The sequence below is a fragment of the Podarcis muralis genome, chromosome 13, assembly GCF_964188315.1.
Source record: "Podarcis muralis chromosome 13, rPodMur119.hap1.1, whole genome shotgun sequence".
Lineage (NCBI taxonomy): Eukaryota > Metazoa > Chordata > Lepidosauria > Squamata > Lacertidae > Podarcis > Podarcis muralis.
Window position 1 is genome coordinate 7,980,275 of NC_135667.1, and position 22,440 is coordinate 8,002,714.

At 40.3% G+C, this 22,440-nt stretch overlaps 2 protein-coding genes across 2 annotated transcripts; both read left to right on the forward strand.

The window, feature by feature from the left end:
* The first annotated feature begins 1,624 nt into the window (after nt 1-1,624).
* LOC114583603 (vomeronasal type-2 receptor 26-like) lies at nt 1,625-7,663 on the forward strand. Its single transcript, XM_028704895.2, has 5 exons — nt 1,625-1,836; nt 3,544-3,835; nt 5,776-6,003; nt 6,382-6,508; nt 6,762-7,663. Exons 1-5 carry the CDS (start codon nt 1,625-1,627, stop codon nt 7,661-7,663), a joined length of 1,761 nt encoding a protein of 586 aa, XP_028560728.2.
* Nucleotides 7,664-15,379: 7,716 nt separating this feature from the next.
* Nucleotides 15,380-20,527, forward strand: LOC114583602 (vomeronasal type-2 receptor 26-like). The gene is made up of 4 exons (XM_028704894.2): nt 15,380-16,174; nt 18,002-18,229; nt 18,877-19,003; nt 19,623-20,527. The coding sequence occupies exons 1-4, from the start codon at nt 15,380-15,382 to the stop codon at nt 20,525-20,527; spliced, it is 2,055 nt and encodes a 684-aa protein (XP_028560727.2).
* Nucleotides 20,528-22,440: the final 1,913 nt, after the last annotated feature.

Consider the following 22,440-nt stretch of genomic DNA (forward strand, 5'->3'; position numbering starts at 1 on the left):
ACTACTGCAATGCACTCTACGTGGTGCTACCTTTGAAGGTGACCCGGAAACTACAACTAATCCAGAATGTTGCAGCCAGACTGGTAGCAGTCGCCAAGACCACACAACACGAGTCTTGAAAGATCTACAAAGGCTCCCAGTACGTTTCCGAGCACCATTTAAAGCCCCAAATGGCCTCAGCCCAGTGTACCTGAAGGAGCGTCTCCACCCCCGTCGCTCTGCCCAGACAGTGAAATCCAGTGCCGAGGGCCTTCTGGCGGTTCCCTAACTGCGAGAAGCCAAGTTACAGGGAACCAGGCAGAGGGCCGTTTCGGTAGTAGTGCCCACCCTTTGGAATGCCCTCCCATCAGATGTCAAAGAGATAAACAACTATCTGACGTTTAGAAGACATCTGAAGGCAGCCCTGTTTAGGGAAGTTTTTAATGACTGATGTTTTATTGTATTTTTAATCTTTGTTGGAAGCCGCCCAGAGTGGCTGGGGAAACCCAGCCAGATGGGCGGGGTATTAATAATAATAATAATAATAATAATAATAATAATAATAATAATATAAGCAAAAACTACTAATGACTCATGCAAATGAGCCAGATCTGTCACCACTGAAGCAGAGCCAATTTTTCTTTTTTAAAGTTTATCATTTTCTTAATAAACATAGTAATAAAAAGGAAACTCCTTCTCACCCCCAACCCAAGCACAGTTGCAATCCCATTCAAATACAAATATATCTCCTTCAGATGATTTGTTTTATTTATTAAATTTGCACACCACTCTTCATCTGTAGATCTCAACATAAAATACAAAATAAAATACAAAATACATGACAAAAGTAAGAACAAAAACAGAAAAACAATAAACCCTTTACTCATCCCTTCCCATTTCCATCTGTTACTGAAAATTGCTGGTGGTCTATAGCCATGTTCAGTGTAGTTGCATAGGACATGAACTAAGCAATGTTGTCTAAAACTCGTCTGGTTTTTTTGTCTGTTGTTTCTTCAGTCTCAAACTTAATCAGTTTCCCCCCATTAACATCAAGTCCCACACCTTCATAAGTCATGTTTCAACCAAACTTCCTTGTTGACATTTGTTCCCTACAGGGACAGCTGTTAACCATCTGCTACTTAGTTCACCACAAGCAGCAGAGAAGAGTGGGAGCTGGGAGCAAAACCCCCTAAACAGGGTGGTTGTGTTGGGGAAAAACCTGATGAACTAATTATTCCCCACTGGAATTGACAAAATCACTATAATTTGTTCACATAACCCAAACGCCAAAGGCTTTCTAGAAAGCAATAGAAAACTATCAATGCAGAAGTCCGAAAGTGAACATAAATAAACCCATTTGCCATGGACAGCTGGGAGTATGGGCAAGAAGCTGACAGGGCTCTGTCAATTCCATTTCGGTCCTCATTTTCTATGTTATCTGCCAAACTTAAAATTGAGAGCACTGGCAACTTCCATTAATACTCATAGCATGCATTTGTTGACACTAAAAGCAAGACTGATACATTTCTCTTAAGAGGTGTATTGGCAAAGTCAAGCATCATACTGTTTATACTGTTTTAAGTCAGCCAGCTGGTATGAATGGGCAAGGTAGAGAGTGGGTCTAGAGATGAGCTTTGCTGCTAGGATGCTGCTGCTGATGTTCTTCTTTCTGCTATCTGTCAAGGTGTGCAAAGTCAATACTATGAAGTGCCCCATTAGTAATCCCCTCCCTGTTCCTCATGAGTGGTACCAGCCAGGGGACTTTCTCATTGGTGGGATGGCTTCTCAGATCACTTACCCTGCCAGTGAAGCTTCCTTCACAGAACATCCTTCTGGGAGGCTATTTGATGTTCCAGAGTAAGAAACCATTCCCTCTCCCCATGCATATTCTGAACTTTGCAAGAACAAAGACAAATAATTTTTTGTATGAGTGATGGCATGCTCAAAGAAAGTTCATGTAGGCTTATCCTACCCTATCACTTTCTGAGAACTGTGCGCATTATTAACCCCACAGTAAATATGGGGTTTATTCTCACATAATAAGAACTCCTTTTGTTTTAGAGTATAACATCAGGTTGGGGAGAAAGACGACATTTTCTTTAATTGGATCAAATGTATCTGGAGGTACACATCTGCAAATTCATTGTAGTGCATTCACAGGGATTTTTTTAATTTAAAAAATTATGTTAGCGCTAATTAAATTAATATAAGTCCCAATTTTTGTGGGCTAGCTGGAAAGCAAGTTGAAAATGGATGTACACTTAATTCGGCCGGATTCAGAATAGAGCTCCAACTATTTAAGGAGCAATCCTATGCACAAGAGGCTGGTGTAAAGCAAAATGATGTAAATTAAGCCTGCATAAAGTTATGTTATATCCAAACCCCATTCAGTGGCTGGGCTGCTGCTCTGTCTAAGCCTGACAGAAGGAAAACAAGACTTAAAAATAGTATTCTATGTCAGAAATGATATTAGGATCCAGCACAAGCCTCTCATTTTTCATCCAGCCTCTGGAATGCCCCCTTTTGGAGATTTATACTGGCTTCTACTCAGCTGGCTGAGCCAGAACCAGAGAGTTATTCAAATGTGTATTCAGCTGAGCTGGGACAAAGCTGGGAATCAGCTGGCTGACACTAACACCTACTGCATCCTAAATCGCTCATGCCTGCGGATCTTGCCATAGGATTGCTGGCTTAAGTTTCATGGGGCAGAATGCACCTTGATTTATACATGGAGTGGTGGCAAGAAATAACTGTGGGTATGTGGGTATATCTCATTTTACATGCTGCTATTCCAGTGCTTCATTAATTATCTTTGGGCTGAAGAGGAAGTATTTATTAGCACAGAAACACCGGTTAGAAATAACAGGATTTCCAGAAGGAAGCCAAATGAGTCCGTTGCAGCAAAAGCAATAAAGGAGTTTAACCCTACACAGAGTTGGCCCATTGAAAATAATGGGCATCACTTAGATAAATTTATTCAGTGGCTCTATTCTGCATTGAACTTAACACAAGGAGTTTTGTAGCACCCTTAAAGACTAACATGTTTATTATGACATAATAAACTTCATCAGATGTATGAAGTGTTATTTTGGTTGCAGGTACTGTGTATGTACACATGATGAGGGTAACATGAGGGCAGAAGGATATGAGAAACAGAAAAATACAGAGGCTGATGATAAGGTTACCAACAGTGAACTTGTTGATAAAACACAGGCTGGCATTAGAATATGTGTTTTCTATATTTTTCTCCAGTCCGCAAAATTCAGTCTGCAAGTGAAAGCACTCAACTATGTAATGAAATGGAATTGCACAGTTTCTTGTTGCAGTTCACCTTTGATATTCCAGAACAACTGCATGAATGTCAGTTACAGAACAACATTGGGGGCTAATGTCCTGTCCCTCAGTTTTGGAGGTTGTCATTTGTGATGTCAGAATGGTGTACGTTAATTCTTTTGTGCAGAGAAATAGTAGGACCGGTTAGAGACAGAAGTTACCGCTTCAACAATTTAATGCATTGTAGAACTCTTTCCTGAAATAATAATAAGAAATTGTTTCTATTTATAGAATGGTAACAAAATTTTACCAGCACATTCTTGCCTTGGCATTTGCTGTGAATGAGGTCAATAAAACCCCCGAGATCTTGCCCAATGTCACTTTCGGGTTCCACATCTATGATAGCTACTATGATGCGAGGATGACCTGTCATACTACTCTGGAACTTCTCTTCAAATCACATAGATTTGTCCCCAATTACAAATGTGGTTCCCAGAAAAACCTCATAGCCATCATTGGTGGACTTGGCTCTGATACCTCCTTCCATATAGCAGACATTATAGGATTATACAAGATTCCACAGGTAGGACTATTGCACTGGGAAGCAGACATGTTTCATTTCATCATTCTGTGAGGAATTTATTTCAAAATGAGAGAGAGGGAGAGAGAGAACTAATAGAAACCCTCCCATAAATTTCATAACACCTTGCCCAAATATCCCCCCAAATCCTACAAATTCCTTCATGTAGTTGTTTCTTTGTAAGAGTCTGCCGAATTGTTCCGTCCAATATCTGTCCTTTTTTTCTTTTTCTTTTTAGCTCACATACGGCTCATTTTCCCCTCAGGAGATTCATAGCACTCAGATCACTTCCTTCTACTGCATGGTCCCTAATGAAACCCACCAATATGTGGGGATCATCCAGTTACTTAAGTATTTTGGTTGGATGTGGGTTGGTCTCTTTGCTTTTGATAACACCAGTGGAGAGCATTTCTTGCAGACCCTGGAACTTATGCTTTCACAAAATGGAATCTGTTCGGCCTTCACGAAAAGAATCCCACAACAACCCTATTTGGATGACTTGGATGAAATTAACGATATAGCCTCAAGTATATATTTACCTTTCAGTGACAAAAAAGTCAGTGTGTTTATCATCTATGGAGAATCTTTGACAATTGCATGGCTGAGAACTGTAATCTTTTTAAGAGATCCTGGAAACAAAGAAAATAAATCTTTTAGAAAGGTGTGGATCATGACAACCCAATTGGATTTACTATCTCCAGGACATCAAAGGGGGTGGGATTTTGAACTGTTCCAAGGTGCCATTTCCTTTACAGTTCACTCAAATGATATTTTACAGTTCAGGGAATTTCTTGAGGTTGTAAAACCTTATTGGACTGATGGAGATGGCTTCCTTAAAGAATTCTGGGAGCAAGCATTTGACTGTATATACCCAAATCTGAGAGGGTCAGTGCCATTTGATGGAATGTGTACTGGGGAGGAGAAGGTTGAATATCTTATTAGACCTATTTTTGAAACACATATGGCAGGCCATAGCTACAGTATCTATAATGGTGTTTATGCGGTGGCTCATGCTTTGAATGCCATTTATTCATCTAGATCCAGCCAGAAAGCAATGTTGGGGAGTGCAGTTCACCTTCATCATATACAGCCTTGGCAGGTAGAGTTTCCACTACAAATATTCTTACTTCAATAAAAAGTTTCTGAGGCAAATGTGTACAGAGCAATGGATACGATTCTTATTATTGTGCAGTAGACAATGTTCCGGCCACGCAACTGTCAAAGGTGTTCTTGCATATGCAAACAATCTCTCTCCATTCTGACAAGCAAGAGGCATTATCCCAGTTCCAAGACATGTTCTGGCCAAGAAAAAGCACCTAAGGAAGGCTGATGATGGGATAAGGCAGAAGTTTTCATCCTGAACTGTCTTCATTCAGTGCTGTTTCCATTCTGCTGCAGTTTAGTTTCCAACAAATACTGTTATTTTTCTCATTCTCTGCTATTTGATGTAATTTAGAAAATCACTTATACAATTCACATTAGTTTAGAATTTAAGTAAAAGAATGGCACATTCCCCCCTCCCCCCACTATTCATGTCAGTGCAAAATAAATGGAATGTAATTTGGGGGGGAATATTATCCATTGTGTATCACTTGCTGAAAGCAAGAACATATACCAGTTAATATTAACTGAATTGATTTCCATTCCAGAAAGGGGATAAATAAGAGGACAATTTCCGCTTCTGTTTTCTTTTTGTTGTTGTTGGAATTCTGACATCTCTAATGAAGTCACAGTGCAGGGCCAATGAGGGATGATCATGAGAGTGTAGTCTTAGGAGAATGCTGAAGACCATAGAGAGGGCTGCATTTGGACTCTGCACCTGAGGTTCCTCATCCCTGAGCTAAATGATATTAGTAAAGCCACATGAAATATCCAATACAATTTCATCTTCCATTCCTTCCCTCTCTTTTTACTTTATTTATTTCTACTTCTCTTCCAAACAGCTCCATCCATTTCTTCAAGGAATTTCATTTAACAACTCAGCTGGAGAAACGGTGTCCTTTAATGACAAAAGGGAAGTGGGTGGCAGATTTGACATCATGAACCTGGTCACTTTTCCAAACATGTCATTCGAGAGATTGAAAATCGGAAGGGTGGGCCCCAGTGATTCCGAAGGGAAAGAATTCACTATAAATGAGAGTATGGTTGTGTGGCACAGAGGATTTAACCAGGTAACCACAGAGGTCCTTTGAATTTCTCATTTCCTTTGCTGCCTAGCATTATCTAAACTCCCAAATAAAGTCAGTGTTGCACAACTCTAAAAATAAAATAAAAACACTAGTTGTAACAGCAAAGCCCAAAACTGCAATTCTAAAAATAATATTACAAGTTCAATATGGGTGAAATGAAGTTAATAATATATGCTGCACCTTGTTTTAATATGAAATAGATTCTGGGTGATTGAGATAAGTTTTCTTTGTGGGTCAGCTCTTTTTCTGTATGCGATACTACTGGGGTGAGTAGTAAGGTTTTTTATTTGGAGATCAATAAGTGAATTTTTAATATATCAATCAATCTCTCATTGTAACTCCATTCATTATTATGGCTAGGTACTCCCCATTTCTTTGTGTAACGAGCACTGCCAGTCTGGCAATCAGAAGAAAAGGAAGGAAGGGGAAAAATTTTGCTGTTACGATTGTGTTCCATGCCCAGAAGGGAAGATTTCCAACAAGACAGGTATGCTTCTATAGTACTCCAGTTTTTCCATCAAAAGAGAGTTATGTGAGTTATGTAAGATGACTTGTCTATTCCTGGAGAGGCCTTCCTTTTATAGCAGCTTTCTCTGAATGTTCAGAGCATTCACTTTCACATTCATATATCTACACACTTGACACATGCAAGCAGAAATCAGCATGAACTACAACTTGCATATGGAGTGGGGAACAGTTTGTGACACTTGCATTGAACTGTTATTTCTTCTATTTTTCAGACATGGGTGACTGTTTCAAATGTGCAGAAGAACAATTTCCAAATGAAGGGAAAAATGGATGCATCTCCAAAACTACAAGCTTTCTCTCTTACGACGAACCATTAGGGATCAGTTTAGCCTCAGTTGCTGTTTCCTTTTTCCTGATCACAGCCTTGGTGTTAGGAATCTTTGTTAAGCACAAAGATACCCCCATTGTCAAAGCCAACAACAGGAACCTCACCTACACTCTCCTTGTCTCCCTCCTGCTCTGCTTCCTCTCTTCGTTGTTATTCCTCGGACAACCTGGAAAAGTGACCTGCTTTCTTCGCCAAACAACTTTTGGAATCATCTTCTCAGTGGCTGTTTCTTGTGTGTTGGCAAAGACCACCATTGTTTCTCTGGCATTTCTAGCTACAAAGCCTGGGTCTAGGATGAAGAAATGGGTGACGAAAAGACTGACCAACTCCATTGTCCTTTCCTGCTCTCTTATTCAAGCAGGTATTTGTGCTGTGTGGTTGGCAACCTCTCCCCCATACCCTGATTTAGACATACACTCGGTAACAGAAGAGATCATTCTGCAATGTAATGAAGGGTCAGTTGCCATGTTTTATACTGTCTTGGGTTACATGGGACTCTTGGCCATTGCCAGCTTCACTGTGGCATTCCTAGCTCGCAAGTTACCAGATAGTTTTAATGAAGCCAAGTTCATTACCTTCAGCATGATGGTCTTTTGCAGTGTATGGTTGTCTTTTGTTCCAACCTACCTGAGTTCAAGAGGAAAGGACATGGTGGCTGTGGAGATTTTCTCCATCTTGGCCTCCAGTGCTGGGTTATTGGTTTGCATTTTTTCTCCTAAATGCTACATCATAGTACTGAGGCCTGAGCTGAACAACAGGGAGCAACTAAGAAAGCGAAATAATTAAAGAATATGTCTCTCCCCACATCCCCATTATTTTGACAGGGTTGGTGCTTTAGGAGAAAAGGGGTTGGAGAACCTGAGATCTATAATTTATAGCAGTCTCAAAGTTAATTAGAGAAAGAGGATTTTGTGACCTTATGCCCTGAGTTTTTTTGGGGGGTGGGGTGGGGGGATAAAGATGAACATTCAGGTCAGGTTGCCAGGAATGTCTCAGTCTCCCAGCATATAAAGCGGCTTTTTCAGAGCATCAGAGGTTAATACCTTATTCACTCTATTTTTCCAAAGTATGTACACACACACACACACACACACACACACACACAGTGTTACCTCTAGTTACAAACTTAATTCATTCTGGAGATCCGTTCTTAACCTGAAACTGTTCTTAACTAGAGGCGTGCTTTCGCTAATGGGGCCTCTTGCCACTGCTGCGCCGCCAGCACACGATTTCCGTTCTCATCCTGGGGTAAAGTTCTCAACTCGAAGTAGCTCTTCCAGGTTAGCGGAGTTTGTAACCTGAAGCGTTTGTAACCTGAGGCATTTGTAACTCGAGGTACCACTGTATATATAATTGGATTTCAGATTTATGGCTTTAGAGTTTGACAGGACGTGGCCTTCTCTTTTCTTCTCTTAATCTTCTTTTCACCAGGATAAACATACCAGACTCCCTCAACCATTTCTTAAAAGGGTGTTTTCCAGACCCTTATCATCATGGCCACCCACCTCCCCAGCTTGTCAGTATATTTCTGAAACTGTGGTGCCCAAAGCTGGACACAGTAGTCCAGGTGTGGTCTGATCAAGGCATAATTGAGCTGACCAAGGCTGATGCTTACAAAAGAATTCTCAAAATAATGATCACCCTCAAACCTGATAACAGTTACAGAAATTACTTGGTGTGCCCAAATATTTTTATTCATTTTATTTATATAGCCCTTCACCCAAAGACCACAGGATATTTTTCAACATAACAAATAACAACTCAAGACCTTAAGAACGTAAGAACACGTGAAGATCCTGCTGGATCAGGCCATGGTCATCTAATCCAACAGCCTGTTCTCAAATAACTGACCAGATGCTTGTGGGAAATCCACAAGCAGGATTCAAAGCACAAGAATTCTCTCCCCTCCTGGTTTTCAGAAATGTAATGCCCCCAACTGTGTACAAGCCTTATGTGGAGCCAGGGCTATACATTTCAAAGCACATAATTGCAGGATAGCAAGCATCCTGGCTCCATAATATTAAGGTATAGTTATCTATAGTGGAAATAGTATGGTGTTTGTTCATATGTGTACTTGTTTTCCTCATTCAAAAAGAGAAATAAAGTTTATTTTATCTACCTACCTACCTACCTACCTACCTCTCTCTCATCTATCTATATGTAACACAGAAAAGTGTGTATTTGCTTCCCCTACTACTGAGAATAAGAAATATGTTTCTTGATGCAAAGCAATGAAAGTTTAACGACATTCCTATACAATCCTTGCTCAGTTTCTCTTCCCTGCTAATTTCTTGCACAGAGCCCATACTAAGTACAAGCTAAATATGAGCTAGTTATGTAATACGTATATAGATATAGAGATCATCTGCATCCTAATATGATCACCCCAGAGCAAACATGTCTGAAATGATTCTTTGAGAATCAATTATCTCTCCCCAGCCTGTCTACTGCAATTCTGGGCTGCATCAATAGGAGTATAGCATCTAGATCAAGGGAAGTAATAGTGCCACTGTATTCTGCTCTGGTCAGACCTCACCTGGAGTACTGTGTCCAGTTCTGGGCACCACAGTTCAAGAAGGACACTGACAAACTGGAACGTGTCCAGAGGAGGGCAACCAAAATGGTCAAAGGCCTGGAAACGATGCCTTATGAGGAACGGCTAAGGGAGCTGGGCATGTTTAGCCTGGAGAAGAGGAGGTTAAGGGGTGATATGATAGCCATGTTCAAATATATAAAAGGATGTCATATAGAGGAGGGAGAAAGGTTGTTTTCTGCTGCTCCAGAGAAGCGGACACGGAGCAATGGATCCAAACTACAAGAAAGAAGATTCCACCTAAACATTAGGAAGAACTTCCTGACAGTAAGAGCTGTTCGACAGTGGAATTTGCTGCCAAGGAGTGTGGTGGAGTCTCCTTCTTTGGAGGTCTTTAAGCAGAGGCTTGACAACCATATGTCAGGAGTGCTCTGATGGTGTTTCCTGCTTGGCAGGGGGTTGGACTCGATGGCCCTTGTGGTCTATTCCAACTCTATGATTCTATGATTCTACTTATTGAGATACTTATAGTATTTTCAAATTTGTTTCTACTTGTGATTAAACGAATAAGCACTTCATCTTTTATCAGTTCCATTACAGTAGTAACAATTCAAACTCTCTTGTGGTATTATAAAGAATTGCCATATTTCAAAAAAGTGAAAATCTGGACACTTTGCTCTTTTGGGGGGCAAAATTGTCGCCCAAAGTTGTTGAGTTCTCAAAAATAAAAGGAAAGGAAAAAGGAAATTCACCAAAATCTACACTCACAACATCAACATGGGTTGCCATACAACTGGATTTCAGCAATTTCCATCTGGACACCTTTATGTGAGCCAAATTCCAGCTATGTCTCTTGGATGTATGGCAGCCCTGTTTTATACAACTTATACTATTTGTTCTGCATGTGTTAAAACAACGAGGACTTTCCTCCAACTGTGAATATCAGGGGTTCTATCAAGACTGTGGTGGGGGCACAGGGTACTGTCAGTATTATCTGGGATTTATTCCACCACATAGCAGAACTTCAGGTTTTGCATTTCAGGTGGATTAAAGTGTTCTGCTGCCCTAGTGCAACCAAGCCACAAAATGCAGACTGTTTTCTATTAGGAAAGTAATGCGGGGAGGGAACTGAAAAGTATGGGATGAACTCTTTCTTAACAGGTAGATGTAAATGCACCCTGCAAGCAAATCAGAGTTAGGAACAGAATGATCTTTTCCCAACCTTAAATTCAGATCTTCACAGATTCACCAGCATTTTAGTGCAAATTTCTCCTAATAAATACATTTTTTTGTGCAGTTTTGAATAATGTACACATTTTGGCCAGCAATTTCCCATGATATAATGCATTCATAGAATAATAAAATTGAAGAGTTGGAAGGTACACAGAGGATCGTTTAGTCTCACCCCATATAATACAGGAATATGCAGCTGTCTCATGTGGGGATTGAACCTGCAACCTTAGCATTATCAATCAGCACCGCACTCTAACCAACTGAGCCATCCCTTTGAATTTCTGTGGGTTATTTTCAATACTGTTTTCATTTTTAGAAACGTTTCTGCTAATATGTATATTTTAGGGGCTTTTGTTGGAGAACTGCATCAAAATGAGGATAATTCCATCAACTTTAAGGGAAGCCTGTGTTTTGGTTCTCCTATTGCTTCAGAAAGAGTGGATTTCATATATTTGTGTTCAAATAAGAACTGCGTCAAATTTCTCATCCATTCCAAATCAGAATGAATGCTCATTATTGTATAATTTCCACACAGACTAATCAGAATGAATGTTCAGTGAAGACCAGATACAATCTAACCTCCCTGCAAGCTTGGTGCAGGTGAATCACGAACAATATTCAATAAGAAGGATATATGGGGGGGGGGGAAGGGGGCTTTCAAGCCTCCACAGTCTTGTTACAGCTTTCTCATAAACTAGTAACAGTTGTTTGTTTAACATCAAGAATACAAAAACAATTCCAAACTACATGGCAAGAGCTGTATCTAGTGTGGGACAAAAAACTGGGATTGGACAGCGGTCATTATTTCAGCACTGATGCTCTGAGCTTCTTCACAATTATGGAAATGTCTGGATTCACTTTACGGTATGAATTTGCCCTTCCTGGAAGTCTGGGACGCATCAGCTATTTGTTGTCTCCTTGAGGAGCATAACATTCTCGTTGCCAGGTTCAAGTAGAGAACAAATATGTTTGCTACCTGAAGTGCTTCTGGCACAGTGACTTTGCAGAGGGAAGTTATCTCCCTCTGCAGCTATCCAAATTACTGTCATTAGTTCACCTGCCCAAAGCTCCAGTGGTGTTTCAGAAAAGAACAACATTTAGTAAAAGTTACCTATCTCCCCCTGCAGGTGTCCAAATTACTGTCATTAGTTCACCTGCCCAAAGCTCCAGTGGTGTTTCAGAAAATAACAACATTTAGTAAAAGCACTGTCTCCATAAGTAGATATAGAAAACAAGCAAGTCTCCTGTCACTGATGAGTGACAAGATGCAGGTAAGGTTCTGCCAGTTTGAGCTGCAATGTGTGTTGTCATTTTGTAGAACAGACTTCAGTATTGATTCTGTATTGGTTGTCTCTACTAGCCTGCTGAGGCATGCACTCAAATTCTGCTGACGCTAAAGATAAGTGTGTTGTTTTCCTTTATTGGCAGAGTCAGGCACCACCCAAAGTAAGGCATTGATGTAAGGCTGGATGCTGGAGCAAGAGAATGCTAGAGAGGAAGTTTGCTATGAAGATGGTGGGTCTACATGTGTTGTTGCTGCTGCTTCAGCTTCCCAAACAATGTAAAGCAGATACCAGAAAGTGCCACATGAATGATCCCCTCCCTGTTCCACAAGAGTGGTACCAGCCCAGGAGCCTCATCATTGGTGGGATAACTTCTCACATCTCTTACCATTTCCATGACATACTCTTCAATATACTTCCTTCTCATGAGTTGTTTGAGGTTCCAAAGTAAGCATTCCCTCCCCCCTTAATCTGCTTCATCTGATCTTGGCTAGATCACACACTCAACCAGTTGCTCATACAAATAATAGGATATAATTTCATATTCATTTTACTTTTAGATACCATATTTTTACATTGCTATACACAGGGTGGTTGACATGCTGGAAGAACAACAAAATATACAAGAAAGATCGCACATCTTATAAAAATCTGATCCAATACAATTTAGGGATAATAGAAAAGGTCACTATCAAACAAAGTAAAGTTCAGTTATCCATTAGAATATAGTAGTATAGAATAAAAGAAACTTTCAAAATGTCAGTAAATAATAGTTAAACAGAATTTCACTCTCAATAAATATACAGTGGTACCTCTGGTTATATACTTAATTCGTGCCGGAGGTCCGTTCTTAACCTGAAACTGTTCTTAACCTGAAGCACCACTTTAGCTAATGGGGCTGTTGCTGTGCCGCCGCTGCGCAATTTCTGTTCTCATCTTGAAGCAAAGTTCTTAACCTGAGGTAATATTTCTGGGTTAGCAGAGTCTGTAACCTGAAGCGCCTGTAACCCGAGGTACCACTGTAATACTATTTTCAATGAAAAATAAGAGAAATACACGAAATAATGCAATACATTTAAAAAATGTAATAATTGACTTTCTAAGAGAATGGGGGAGGTGGTCATGGTGAGATTAGACACCTTTTTTCCTAGAAAAATAGTGCTGCGTGAATCAGATGAAACTTGGTCAGCTGCCTGTAGAGATTGACATAAATGGTAGATTTGAACAGTGAATAACAGGGAGATCATGCCTATTATTTCCTGAGGAGTACCTACAAGCCACCTGTTGTACAACCTTTGATACCATGGCAAATCTTCCCAGTAAGGGAAGCTTCTTAGAGAGGGAGGAAAATCAATATGTTATAATGATGTGTGCTTCAAACAACAGCTTCTTCAGAAAAAGAACTAATATTTGTTTAAAATGATCTATCTGTCTTGGTGCATCATTTCCATTGCTGCTCCAAGTCCTGTTCTATTTTTCTGGATTTGTTAACCAGCCTCATATCACCAACATACTTAAATCTAATTAGTGCATGAAATAAGTCTAATTCATGCACTAATATCATAGAATAAGCTGTTCTTCAAGGCTTTGCTCACCCTGGAACAAAGCAGGTAATCAAGATTTTGTTCCCCTTCAGTCTACCTGAGAAACTCCATGTGTGAAAAGGTTTGAGCTGGTTAGTATGTGGCTTTCACTACCCAGTCTTGAGTTTCTATACCAATAATTGAGGAACTTGCACCACTTTGTAACTAAATTTTGCCACAATTGTTGTCCCGATGGCAAGCAATTTGGTTATAGACAGGAAAGAGCAGAATTATTCTAAACTGTTTTGCTGCTGGAACCAGGCAAAGGACCTTCTTGGTATTGGTGCCCACCCTGGTGTGCAGCCTGGGAGTCATTTTGGACTCACAGCTGTCCATGGAGACACAGGTTAATTCTGTATCCAGGTCAGCTATCTACCAGCTCCATCTGGTACACAGGCTGAGACTCTACCTGCCCACAGACTGTCTCGCCAGAGTGGTGCATGCTCTAGTTATCTCCCACTTGGACTACTGCAACATGCTCTATGTGGGGCTACCTTTGAAGGTGACCTGGAAACTGCAATTAATCCCAAATGCGGCAGCGAGACTGATGACTGGGAGTGGCCGCTGAGACCACATAACACTGGTCCTGAAAGACCCACATTGGCTCTGCATATGTTTCTGAGCACAATTCCAAGTGTTGATGCTGAACTTTAAAGTCCTAAATGGCCTCAGCCCAGTGTACCTGAAGGAGCGCCTCCACCCCCATTGCTCAGCCCTGAGGTCCAGCTCTGAGGGCCTTCTGGCGGTTCCCTCACTGTGAGAAGTGAGGTTACAGGGAACCAGGCAGAGGGCCTTCTCAGTAGTGGCTCCCGCCCTGTGGAATGCCCTCCTATCAGATGTCAAGAAAATAAACAACTATCTGACTTTTAGAAGACATCTGAAGGCAGTCCTGTTTAGGGAAGTTTTTACTGTTTTTAAAATATTCTATTGTTAGTCAGAAAGAGTGGCTGGGGAAACCTAGCCAAAAAGGTGGGGTATAAATTATTATTATTATTATTATTATTATTATTATTATTATTATTATTATTTTGCTGAAAGAGCATTCGAACTCTCTCTGCAGTGTGGTGCTAAAATTCTACCAGCACATCCTGGCCTTGGTGTTTGCCGTAAATGAGATCAACGAGAATCCCAGCATCTTGCCCAATGTCACCCTTGGGTTCCACATCTATGACAGCTACTATGACGCAAGGATGACTTATCAGACCACTATGGACCTGCTCTTCAAATTCAGAAGATTTGTCCCCAATTACAAATGCAACAACCAGAAAAACCTCATAGCTGTCATTGGGGGACTTGGTTCTGATGTCTCCTTCCATATGGCAGAACTCTTAAGCCTATACAAGTATCCACAGGTAGGATTTATCCATGGATGAAGGGGGGATAGTCACTAAGTTCATTCTTCTCCTGGAATGCTGAGAGTAATTTTGAGGGTCAGAATAAGCAGAGGAATGGCTGTGAGAAATCCAAAAACTTACCTAATGCTGAAGTCCCCCTGAAGTTTAGTGGTGCCGTTTCCCAAGTGTGCAGCAGCTGCAATATCCTCTTTTTAAAGAAGGAAAGGAAATGAACTGTGACTTCATTTTTAAAGATGCTAGTCCTCAGACCCTCTCATATACCAGTTAATAAATAATACATCCCCGCAGGCTACATTTCAGCAATCTTTCAGGGAGTTTTGGCCTGCTCCCAAAATTTATCTTATCACCTACAACAGTCTTCTTAAGGAGCTTTTCCATTGCCTTGATAAACATTCCTGTTTTGCACAGGTCGACAGGCTCAGATGCGCCTCTTAAAATATTTGCATTTCCCCCATCAGTTCACTTATGGTTCATTCACCTCTGGGCACACAAGACAATTGCCTTCCTTTTACCGGATGGTCCCAAGTGAAGCAAACCAGTACATTGGGATCATTAACTTGCTGAAGCATTTTGGATGGACCTGGATTGGGCTCTTTGCTGTGGACGATGACAGTGGAGAACAATTCCTACAGACCCTGGAGCCATTGCTTTCTCAGAATGGAATCTGTTCAGCCTTCACACAAAGGATCACCAACCAACATGATTTAACGAATTTCAGTGCATTTTACGTATCAGCATCTATTATTTATCCAGCGTTCTCAGAGAGCAAAGTCAGTATCTTTGTCATCTATGGAGATTCTATGACCATTCTATGGGTGAATGCATATGTGCTCCTAGGATTTCCTAGCTACAATGAGGGTACCTCACTTGGAAAGGTGTGGGTTATGACAGCCCAGCTGGATTTTACCTTAACAGGCGTTCAGAACGTATGGGATTTTCAATTGTTTGAAGGGGCCCTGTCCTTCACAATTCACTCTGCTGAGATTCAAGGATTCAAGGATTTTCTTCAGATCGTAAAACCTGGCTGGAATCAAGAAGATGGCTTTCTCAAGGACTTCTGGGAGCAAGCATTTAACTGTTTATTTCCAGACCCCCAGGAGCTGATAGAGGTTGGTGAAACTTGTACTGGAGAGGAGAGGTTGGAGAATCTTCCTGCATCTATATTTGAAATGCACATGACTGGTCACAGCTACAGTATCTATAATGCCGTCTATGCTGTGGCACATGCTTTGCATGCCATACAGTCATCTAGATACAAACACAGTCCAATAATGAGTGGCAAAAGTCTTCAAGATCTCCAGCCTTGGAAGGTAGTGTATTCATAATGAAATAATCTCATTTTCATGAAGCGAATAGAACAAAATCATGCACGTTCCAATTTTATTCTTTAAAACAACAATAATATTAATACCATATCTTAAGTTCCCAGGGTGGGTTACCACAATAAAGCAAAAAAACAGTTTAAAACAAGTTACAATAACCAACATAAGGTGGGTCTTAAAAATATACCCCTCAGAGAACTTTCTTTATGTATGCTACAACAGCAGCAAGAATACTTATTGCAAAGTATTGGAAGACACAAGATTTACCCACTTTGGAAGAATGGCAGATGAAGGTGATGGATTACATGGAATTGGCGGAAATGACTGGCAGAATCCGAGATCAGGGAGAAGAGTCGGTAGAAGAAGACTGGAAGAAATTTAAAGATTATTTACAGAAATATTGTAAAATTAATGAATGTTAGAATGATGTTGGATTGAAATTAAGTGGTTTCTAGCTGTAATGGTATAACAGAGCATGAAAAAAATGGTTTTTTACAAGTAAAAATTTAATGATGTAACAACTTAAGATTAAAGATCTGGGTAGAATAAAGAGGGAAAGAAACTGCTAAGTTAATAAATTGAACTGGAATACAAAAAAGGGAGGTATGAGGAGGTCTGGGAAACAAGTTAATGAAAAATAATGTGATGAAAAGATTGATTGTTTTTAACTATTTTTATTTTGTATTTTGTATTTTTTCTTTTTCTATTTTGTAATGTAAAACCCTAATAATTTTTTAATAATATATATCTATATCTATATCTATATCTATATCTATATCTATATCTATATCTATATCTATATCTATATCTATATCTATATCTATATCTATATCTATATCTATATCTATATCTATATCTATATCTATATCTATACACACCCCTCAGGTGTCAGGGTAAAGAGGTGCGTCTTTTCGTCAGAAGCTATGTATGTCCCCCAGGTGTATCTCTGTGGAGAGGGAGTTCCACAGCTTAGGGGCTGCCACAGAAAATGCCCTCTCCTGGGCCGCAAACCCCCCTCAAGTGTCTGAGAGGAGAGGAACTAGCAAGATGGCCTCCTCTGCTGATCTTAGCAGTAGGGAAGGAGGCGGTAATTCAGATATGTCTGACTTGGGTCATTTAGGACTTTAAACATTCGTGTTTAACTAGCAACCAGTAACGCTGCTGTAAAACAGGTTATATTAGTGTCTGGTAGGAAAGGAACGAATAAGAGGCAATCATCTGCTGATCTCAGCAACCAAGAGGGTCCGTAGGCAGTATTTCAGATATTTGGGAATATTTAAACTCACATGACACTTTAAATGCATATGTGAGCACCTTGAATTGGGGCCAGAGATGAACTGGCAACCAGTATGGGTGTTGTAAAATAGGTTATGTTAGATCTAAATGGAACCCCAGCCACTAATTTGACTGCTGCATTTTGAAGAAATAACTATTTCTAAGTCATTTTCAAAAAGGGACGCGGGTGGCGCTGTGGGTTAAACCACAGAGCCTAGGACATCTATAACAAAAAACCTGCATTCATATTTTACATTTTTATTTTATTTTTGCATTTATAGCACACCTTTTTGTCAAAGGAACACAAGGTAATGCACCCAGTTGGTCCCTGGCCCCTCAGGTTGAATCCTGGTCTCCCAAGGTATTAGTCTGACACTCTATGGACAATACTATATTGGTTCTCTTGCCTTAACTATAACCTATTACAAAATTGTTGTAAGATGAAACTACATAAGCAATGTAATCAAGGAAAAATTTCAGCATATTGACTCCAGTAGGTTTTGATCCCATTCCTAACCACCCTTCTTCTTCTTCAACTAGCTGAACCCATTACTTGAAGGCATTTTGTTTAATAACTCAGTTGGAGAAGCAATCTTTTTTCAAGATAACAGGGAGAGGAGAGGTGGATTTGACATCACGAACATGGTCACTTTCCCAAACAAATCCTTCCAGAGAGTCAAAGTTGGAAGGGTGGATGCCAAGTTTCAGGAAGGAAAAGAGTTCATCATTAATACAGACATAATTGTGTGGCACCGGAGATTTAACCAGGTTTGGATTCCTGATATGCTTTCAGTTTATGCCTTCTGCCATATTGGTTGGAGATACAAAAATATTCTTGTCTCCCAAAGGACTGGTGTTTGAACATAGATCAGATGCAAGATTACTGTCAATATGTACTGTACTGAAATGTCCTCTAGATGGGAAACATTCTTAAGAAAATGTCTAAATAAACAGCTTCTGTTTATTTATTAACAGAGGAAAGAAACCATCTTTGCTGTTGTTGTTGGGAGGTTTTCACCATTGGTAACCAAGCCACATTTACACCTTACATTTAAAGCACAATTCGACCACTTTAATCAAAATGGCTTCCACCTCAAAATCTTAAGTATTGAAGTTTGTTAAGGATGATACTGAGAGTTGTTAGGAGACCCTTATTTTCCCTACTGAGCTACAATTCCCAGAGTTCCCTTGGAAGAGGGATTGGTTATCAAACTATTCTAAGAAGTGTGGTTCTAAACAATAGACTTCAAAAATAATGCATTATATGCTCAGGACTGTTTTGGCACATTGTGGCATGCTTATATTGCATGTACCCTGTTCTGAATTCTTCCATGTTCATCATGTGCTTACAGAGTAAACAGAGAGATTGTCAATTTCTCCCATTCTACTAATCTTTTCTTCCCCTTTATGGGCAGGTGATGCCTGTCTCTGTGTGCAGTGACTCCTGCCATCCTGGTTATCAGAAGAAAAAGAAGGAAGGAGTGAAGTTTTGCTGCTACAGTTGCGCCCTGTGTCCAGAAGGAAAGATTTCCACCCAGAAGGGTAGGTCTCTCTAGATGCTTTCAGTCCATACATTTGATTACGAGTGAAAATAACCTTTTTTCAGGGGGGCGGGAGCATTTTTTTTTTTAAAAAAAGTTTAGACAATTTTTTTTATTGCACTTTCTGTTATTCTTCTTTTTGTGGTTTTTAAAAGTGTCCTCAGAAAGGTTTCCATCAATAAAATTATTACAAAAAACTGACTAGAACCTATTCAAATTAAACAAATTATAGCCTCCCAACCTATGATTATTTCCTATATGCTGCTCAGTGTGACCACACAACCCTCCCCATGGATCTCGGAGCTCAGGCTGGTTGATATGGGGAGAATCATTCTGAAAAATGACTTGATGTTGGGACAATAGAGGGAGTAGCTCCAAGTATAGTGTCTGAATGCTGGGTGAGAGAGACTTGCCTGGCAGATAGTGGATTGTTTGGATTATTATTTTATGTTGACTTGTTCTTCATGTTTGTTGAAGGCCTTTTTAGTATTTATTTTAAAAAATAAATGCTGTTTAATAGTATTATTTGTAAAACATTTGAGGCATTGTTTCAAAATTAAGTTGTTTGCAGATTTCATATGCAATTTTAGCACTGTTACGATCATTTTTTCTTGCTTCAGACATGGATGACTGTTCCAAATGCCCAGGTGATCAGTATGCAAGCAAGGACAGAGATCGGTGCATCCCAAAACTGACAATCTTTCTGTCTTATGAGGACTCCCTAGGGATCAGTTTAGCCTTGGTTGCTATTTCTTTTTCCCTCACCACAGTCGTGGTGTTAGGAACTTTTATTAAACACAAAGACACTCCCATAGTCAAAGCCAACAACCGGGACATCACCTACACTCTCCTGGTCTCCCTCCTGCTCTGCTTCCTCTCATCTTTACTTTTTATAGGAAGACCTCAGAAGCTGACTTGCTGTCTCCGACAAACTTCCTTTGGAATCATCTTCTCTGTAGCAGTTTCATGTGTTTTGGCAAAAACCATCACTGTGGTTGTAGCTTTCATGGCCACCAAACCGGGGTCCAGCATGAGGAGGTGGGTGGGGAAAACATTGGCCAACTCCATTGTCCTTTTCTGCTCTTGGATTCAAGCAGGCATCTGTGTAGTGTGGCTAGCCACTTCTCCCCCATTCCCCAATTTGGACATGCAGTCAGTACCTGCACAGATCATATCGGAATGTAATGAAGGGTCTGTCACCATGTTTTATCTTGTTCTGGGCTACCTTGGACTTCTGGCCATCATCAGCTTCACTGTGGCTTTCCTGGCAAGGAAGTTGCCAGACAGTTTCAATGAAGCCAAATTCATCACCTTCAGCATGTTGGTGTTTTGCAGTGTTTGGTTGTCATTTGTTCCAACCTACCTGAGCACCAAGGGGAAATACATGGTGGCTGTGGAGATCTTCTCCATCTTAGCTTCCAGTGCTGGGCTATTGGGCTGCATCTTTGCTCCTAAATGCTTCATCATTGTGCTGAGGCCTGACTTGAACAATCGGGAACATCTAATGAGAAAAAAGGATTGGTGACTTTTTCTCCCTCACACTGTCATTGCAATTCGAGACCCCCCCCCCCAGCACCCCCAAAAAACGAAACACAGTGACACAGGATTTTAGTTTAAGTTATTTTGCAAAATTTAGGCCACAGCTTTATTGAATACAAAATGTGAGTGGTATTGGCTTAGTGGTTGGCACCATCCAAACTATATCAGACTCACACCCACTTTCGTGAGGAATCCGATAAAGGTTGAACATGGCCAGAGGGAGCACCGCAGAGGGTCCTCACTGGCACTCACCCCTGGTGTCCCCACAGGGCCCTGGTATGGCCCTAGCCCCCTCCACAAGGGTTAGCCCCCAGGCCAACCTCTAGATCCCTTTAACGGAATACCCTTGAGCTTGGAGGAGCAGGTGATGGCCACACCTCCCCTCCCCACCACTGCTGATCCAATGCTTAACTGCCAAACCTTACATTGTTGTGACGGTTGCTATGGTGGTAGGCAAAAACCCTGCCAATTTGCCAGATGGAAAAATTCCTGCCAGGTCCCCCTTACAAAACAAGTGACCAACGAAGCCCATAGCAGGGCCTGACTTACCTAAACAAAGGGTGGGTGGGTGATCTGCTGCGCGAAGGTAAACAACATGCAAGGCTTAAATATTGCTTCACAGTCACCCCCCAAGCCAAGCGATTGGCTTTAGGGTCCAAGTGACTGCGGAATGACCAACAGGAGTGGAGCAGGGTATAGCCCTGCCCACCCTGGGAGGTGAGGGGTGCTTAGACAAGGTGCTCCTTTTGATTTACCAATTGATTTACATTGGTAGTATGAGTATTGGAGATATTTAGTCAACTAAACTCTCCAGAAAATTATTTTGCTACTCCTATTCTGTTGCTAACTCCCGTCTGCAGCTAACTGCTGACAACACCTGTCTGCTAACTTAGCATCTTGTCTGCAAACATAGCGGCATAGCTCAAACTTTTAACAATCTGCTCCTGAATGTTCTCATTGTTGAAGAGCGGGGTTTGGAATATAGAGCCTTACACTCGCTAAGCGTGTGTGTGATTGCTCTTGGGGGGGGGGGAGTGCCTCTAGAAAAACTAGACTTTGGATAGGAGATGGATGGGGAGGTGTTGTTAGGTGAGAGGTGTTCTGGAAAGGAAAAGGAGAACAAAGATAAAAGCATTTTGGAAGATTACAAACAACCACGAAGAGAACAAATTATACAATATCCATAAATCCCCTTTTAACTTCCCTCCTCCTCTTTTGTGGGTCCTTATGTTAACTTTTTCTCCTGAATCTTCTCTGTTAATCCAATTCTATCAAATCTTCAAAAAAAAAAAAAAAAAAAAACCATAGTCCAGCTTTTAACTACAACTATCAATGATTTGACATGTCCATCTTTCTTTTACTGTTCTAATAATTTATACATTTTAAAAGTAATTTATTCTAATTTTCTAACAGTTCCTTTTCAAATTTAGAGGTTGCATTAAAAAAACCTTTCTGTCCATCTTAAATATATTATTAAGTTGATGGCATTGTAAGCAATCAGTTAAAAATCCTCTTATATCTTCAAACCCCTTTAATTTCAATTCATGAACTATTTCCATTAATACTTCTTTATAAGATACTCAGTCATTTCTCATATTCATATATTTCTTTCAGATATTGTCTCCAGTGTGGAAAGCCACCATGGTGTTTTTTTGTTCTAATATATATATATATATATATATATATATATATATATATATATATATATTCTCCATACGTCATTCACTGCTTTCCTTACTACATGGTTCAAAAAAGCTTTATGGACTTTCACCTTCTTATACCACAGATTTACGTGCCAGCCAAATCTGTTATCATGACCTTCAAGGTGTAAAACATCAGTATTTTTTTAAAAAATAGTATCCATTCCTTTAGCTAGCATAAACAGCGTGCCTTATGTTT

Bases quoted from the DNA above. Each gene is read 5' to 3' on its own strand.
- LOC114583603 (XM_028704895.2), top strand. From the start codon at position 1,625: ATGCTGCTGCTGATGTTCTTCTTTCTGCTATCTGTCAAGGTGTGCAAA. The intron at 1,837-3,543 runs GTAAGAAACCAT...TTCTATTTATAG, and splicing joins AGGCTATTTGATGTTCCAGA to AATGGTAACAAAATTTTACC. The intron at 3,836-5,775 runs GTAGGACTATTG...TCTTCCAAACAG, and splicing joins GATTATACAAGATTCCACAG to CTCCATCCATTTCTTCAAGG.
- LOC114583602 (XM_028704894.2), top strand. From the start codon at position 15,380: ATGGTCCCAAGTGAAGCAAACCAGTACATTGGGATCATTAACTTGCTG. The intron at 18,230-18,876 runs GTTTGGATTCCT...CTTTATGGGCAG, and splicing joins GGCACCGGAGATTTAACCAG to GTGATGCCTGTCTCTGTGTG. The intron at 19,004-19,622 runs GTAGGTCTCTCT...TTCTTGCTTCAG, and splicing joins AAAGATTTCCACCCAGAAGG to ACATGGATGACTGTTCCAAA.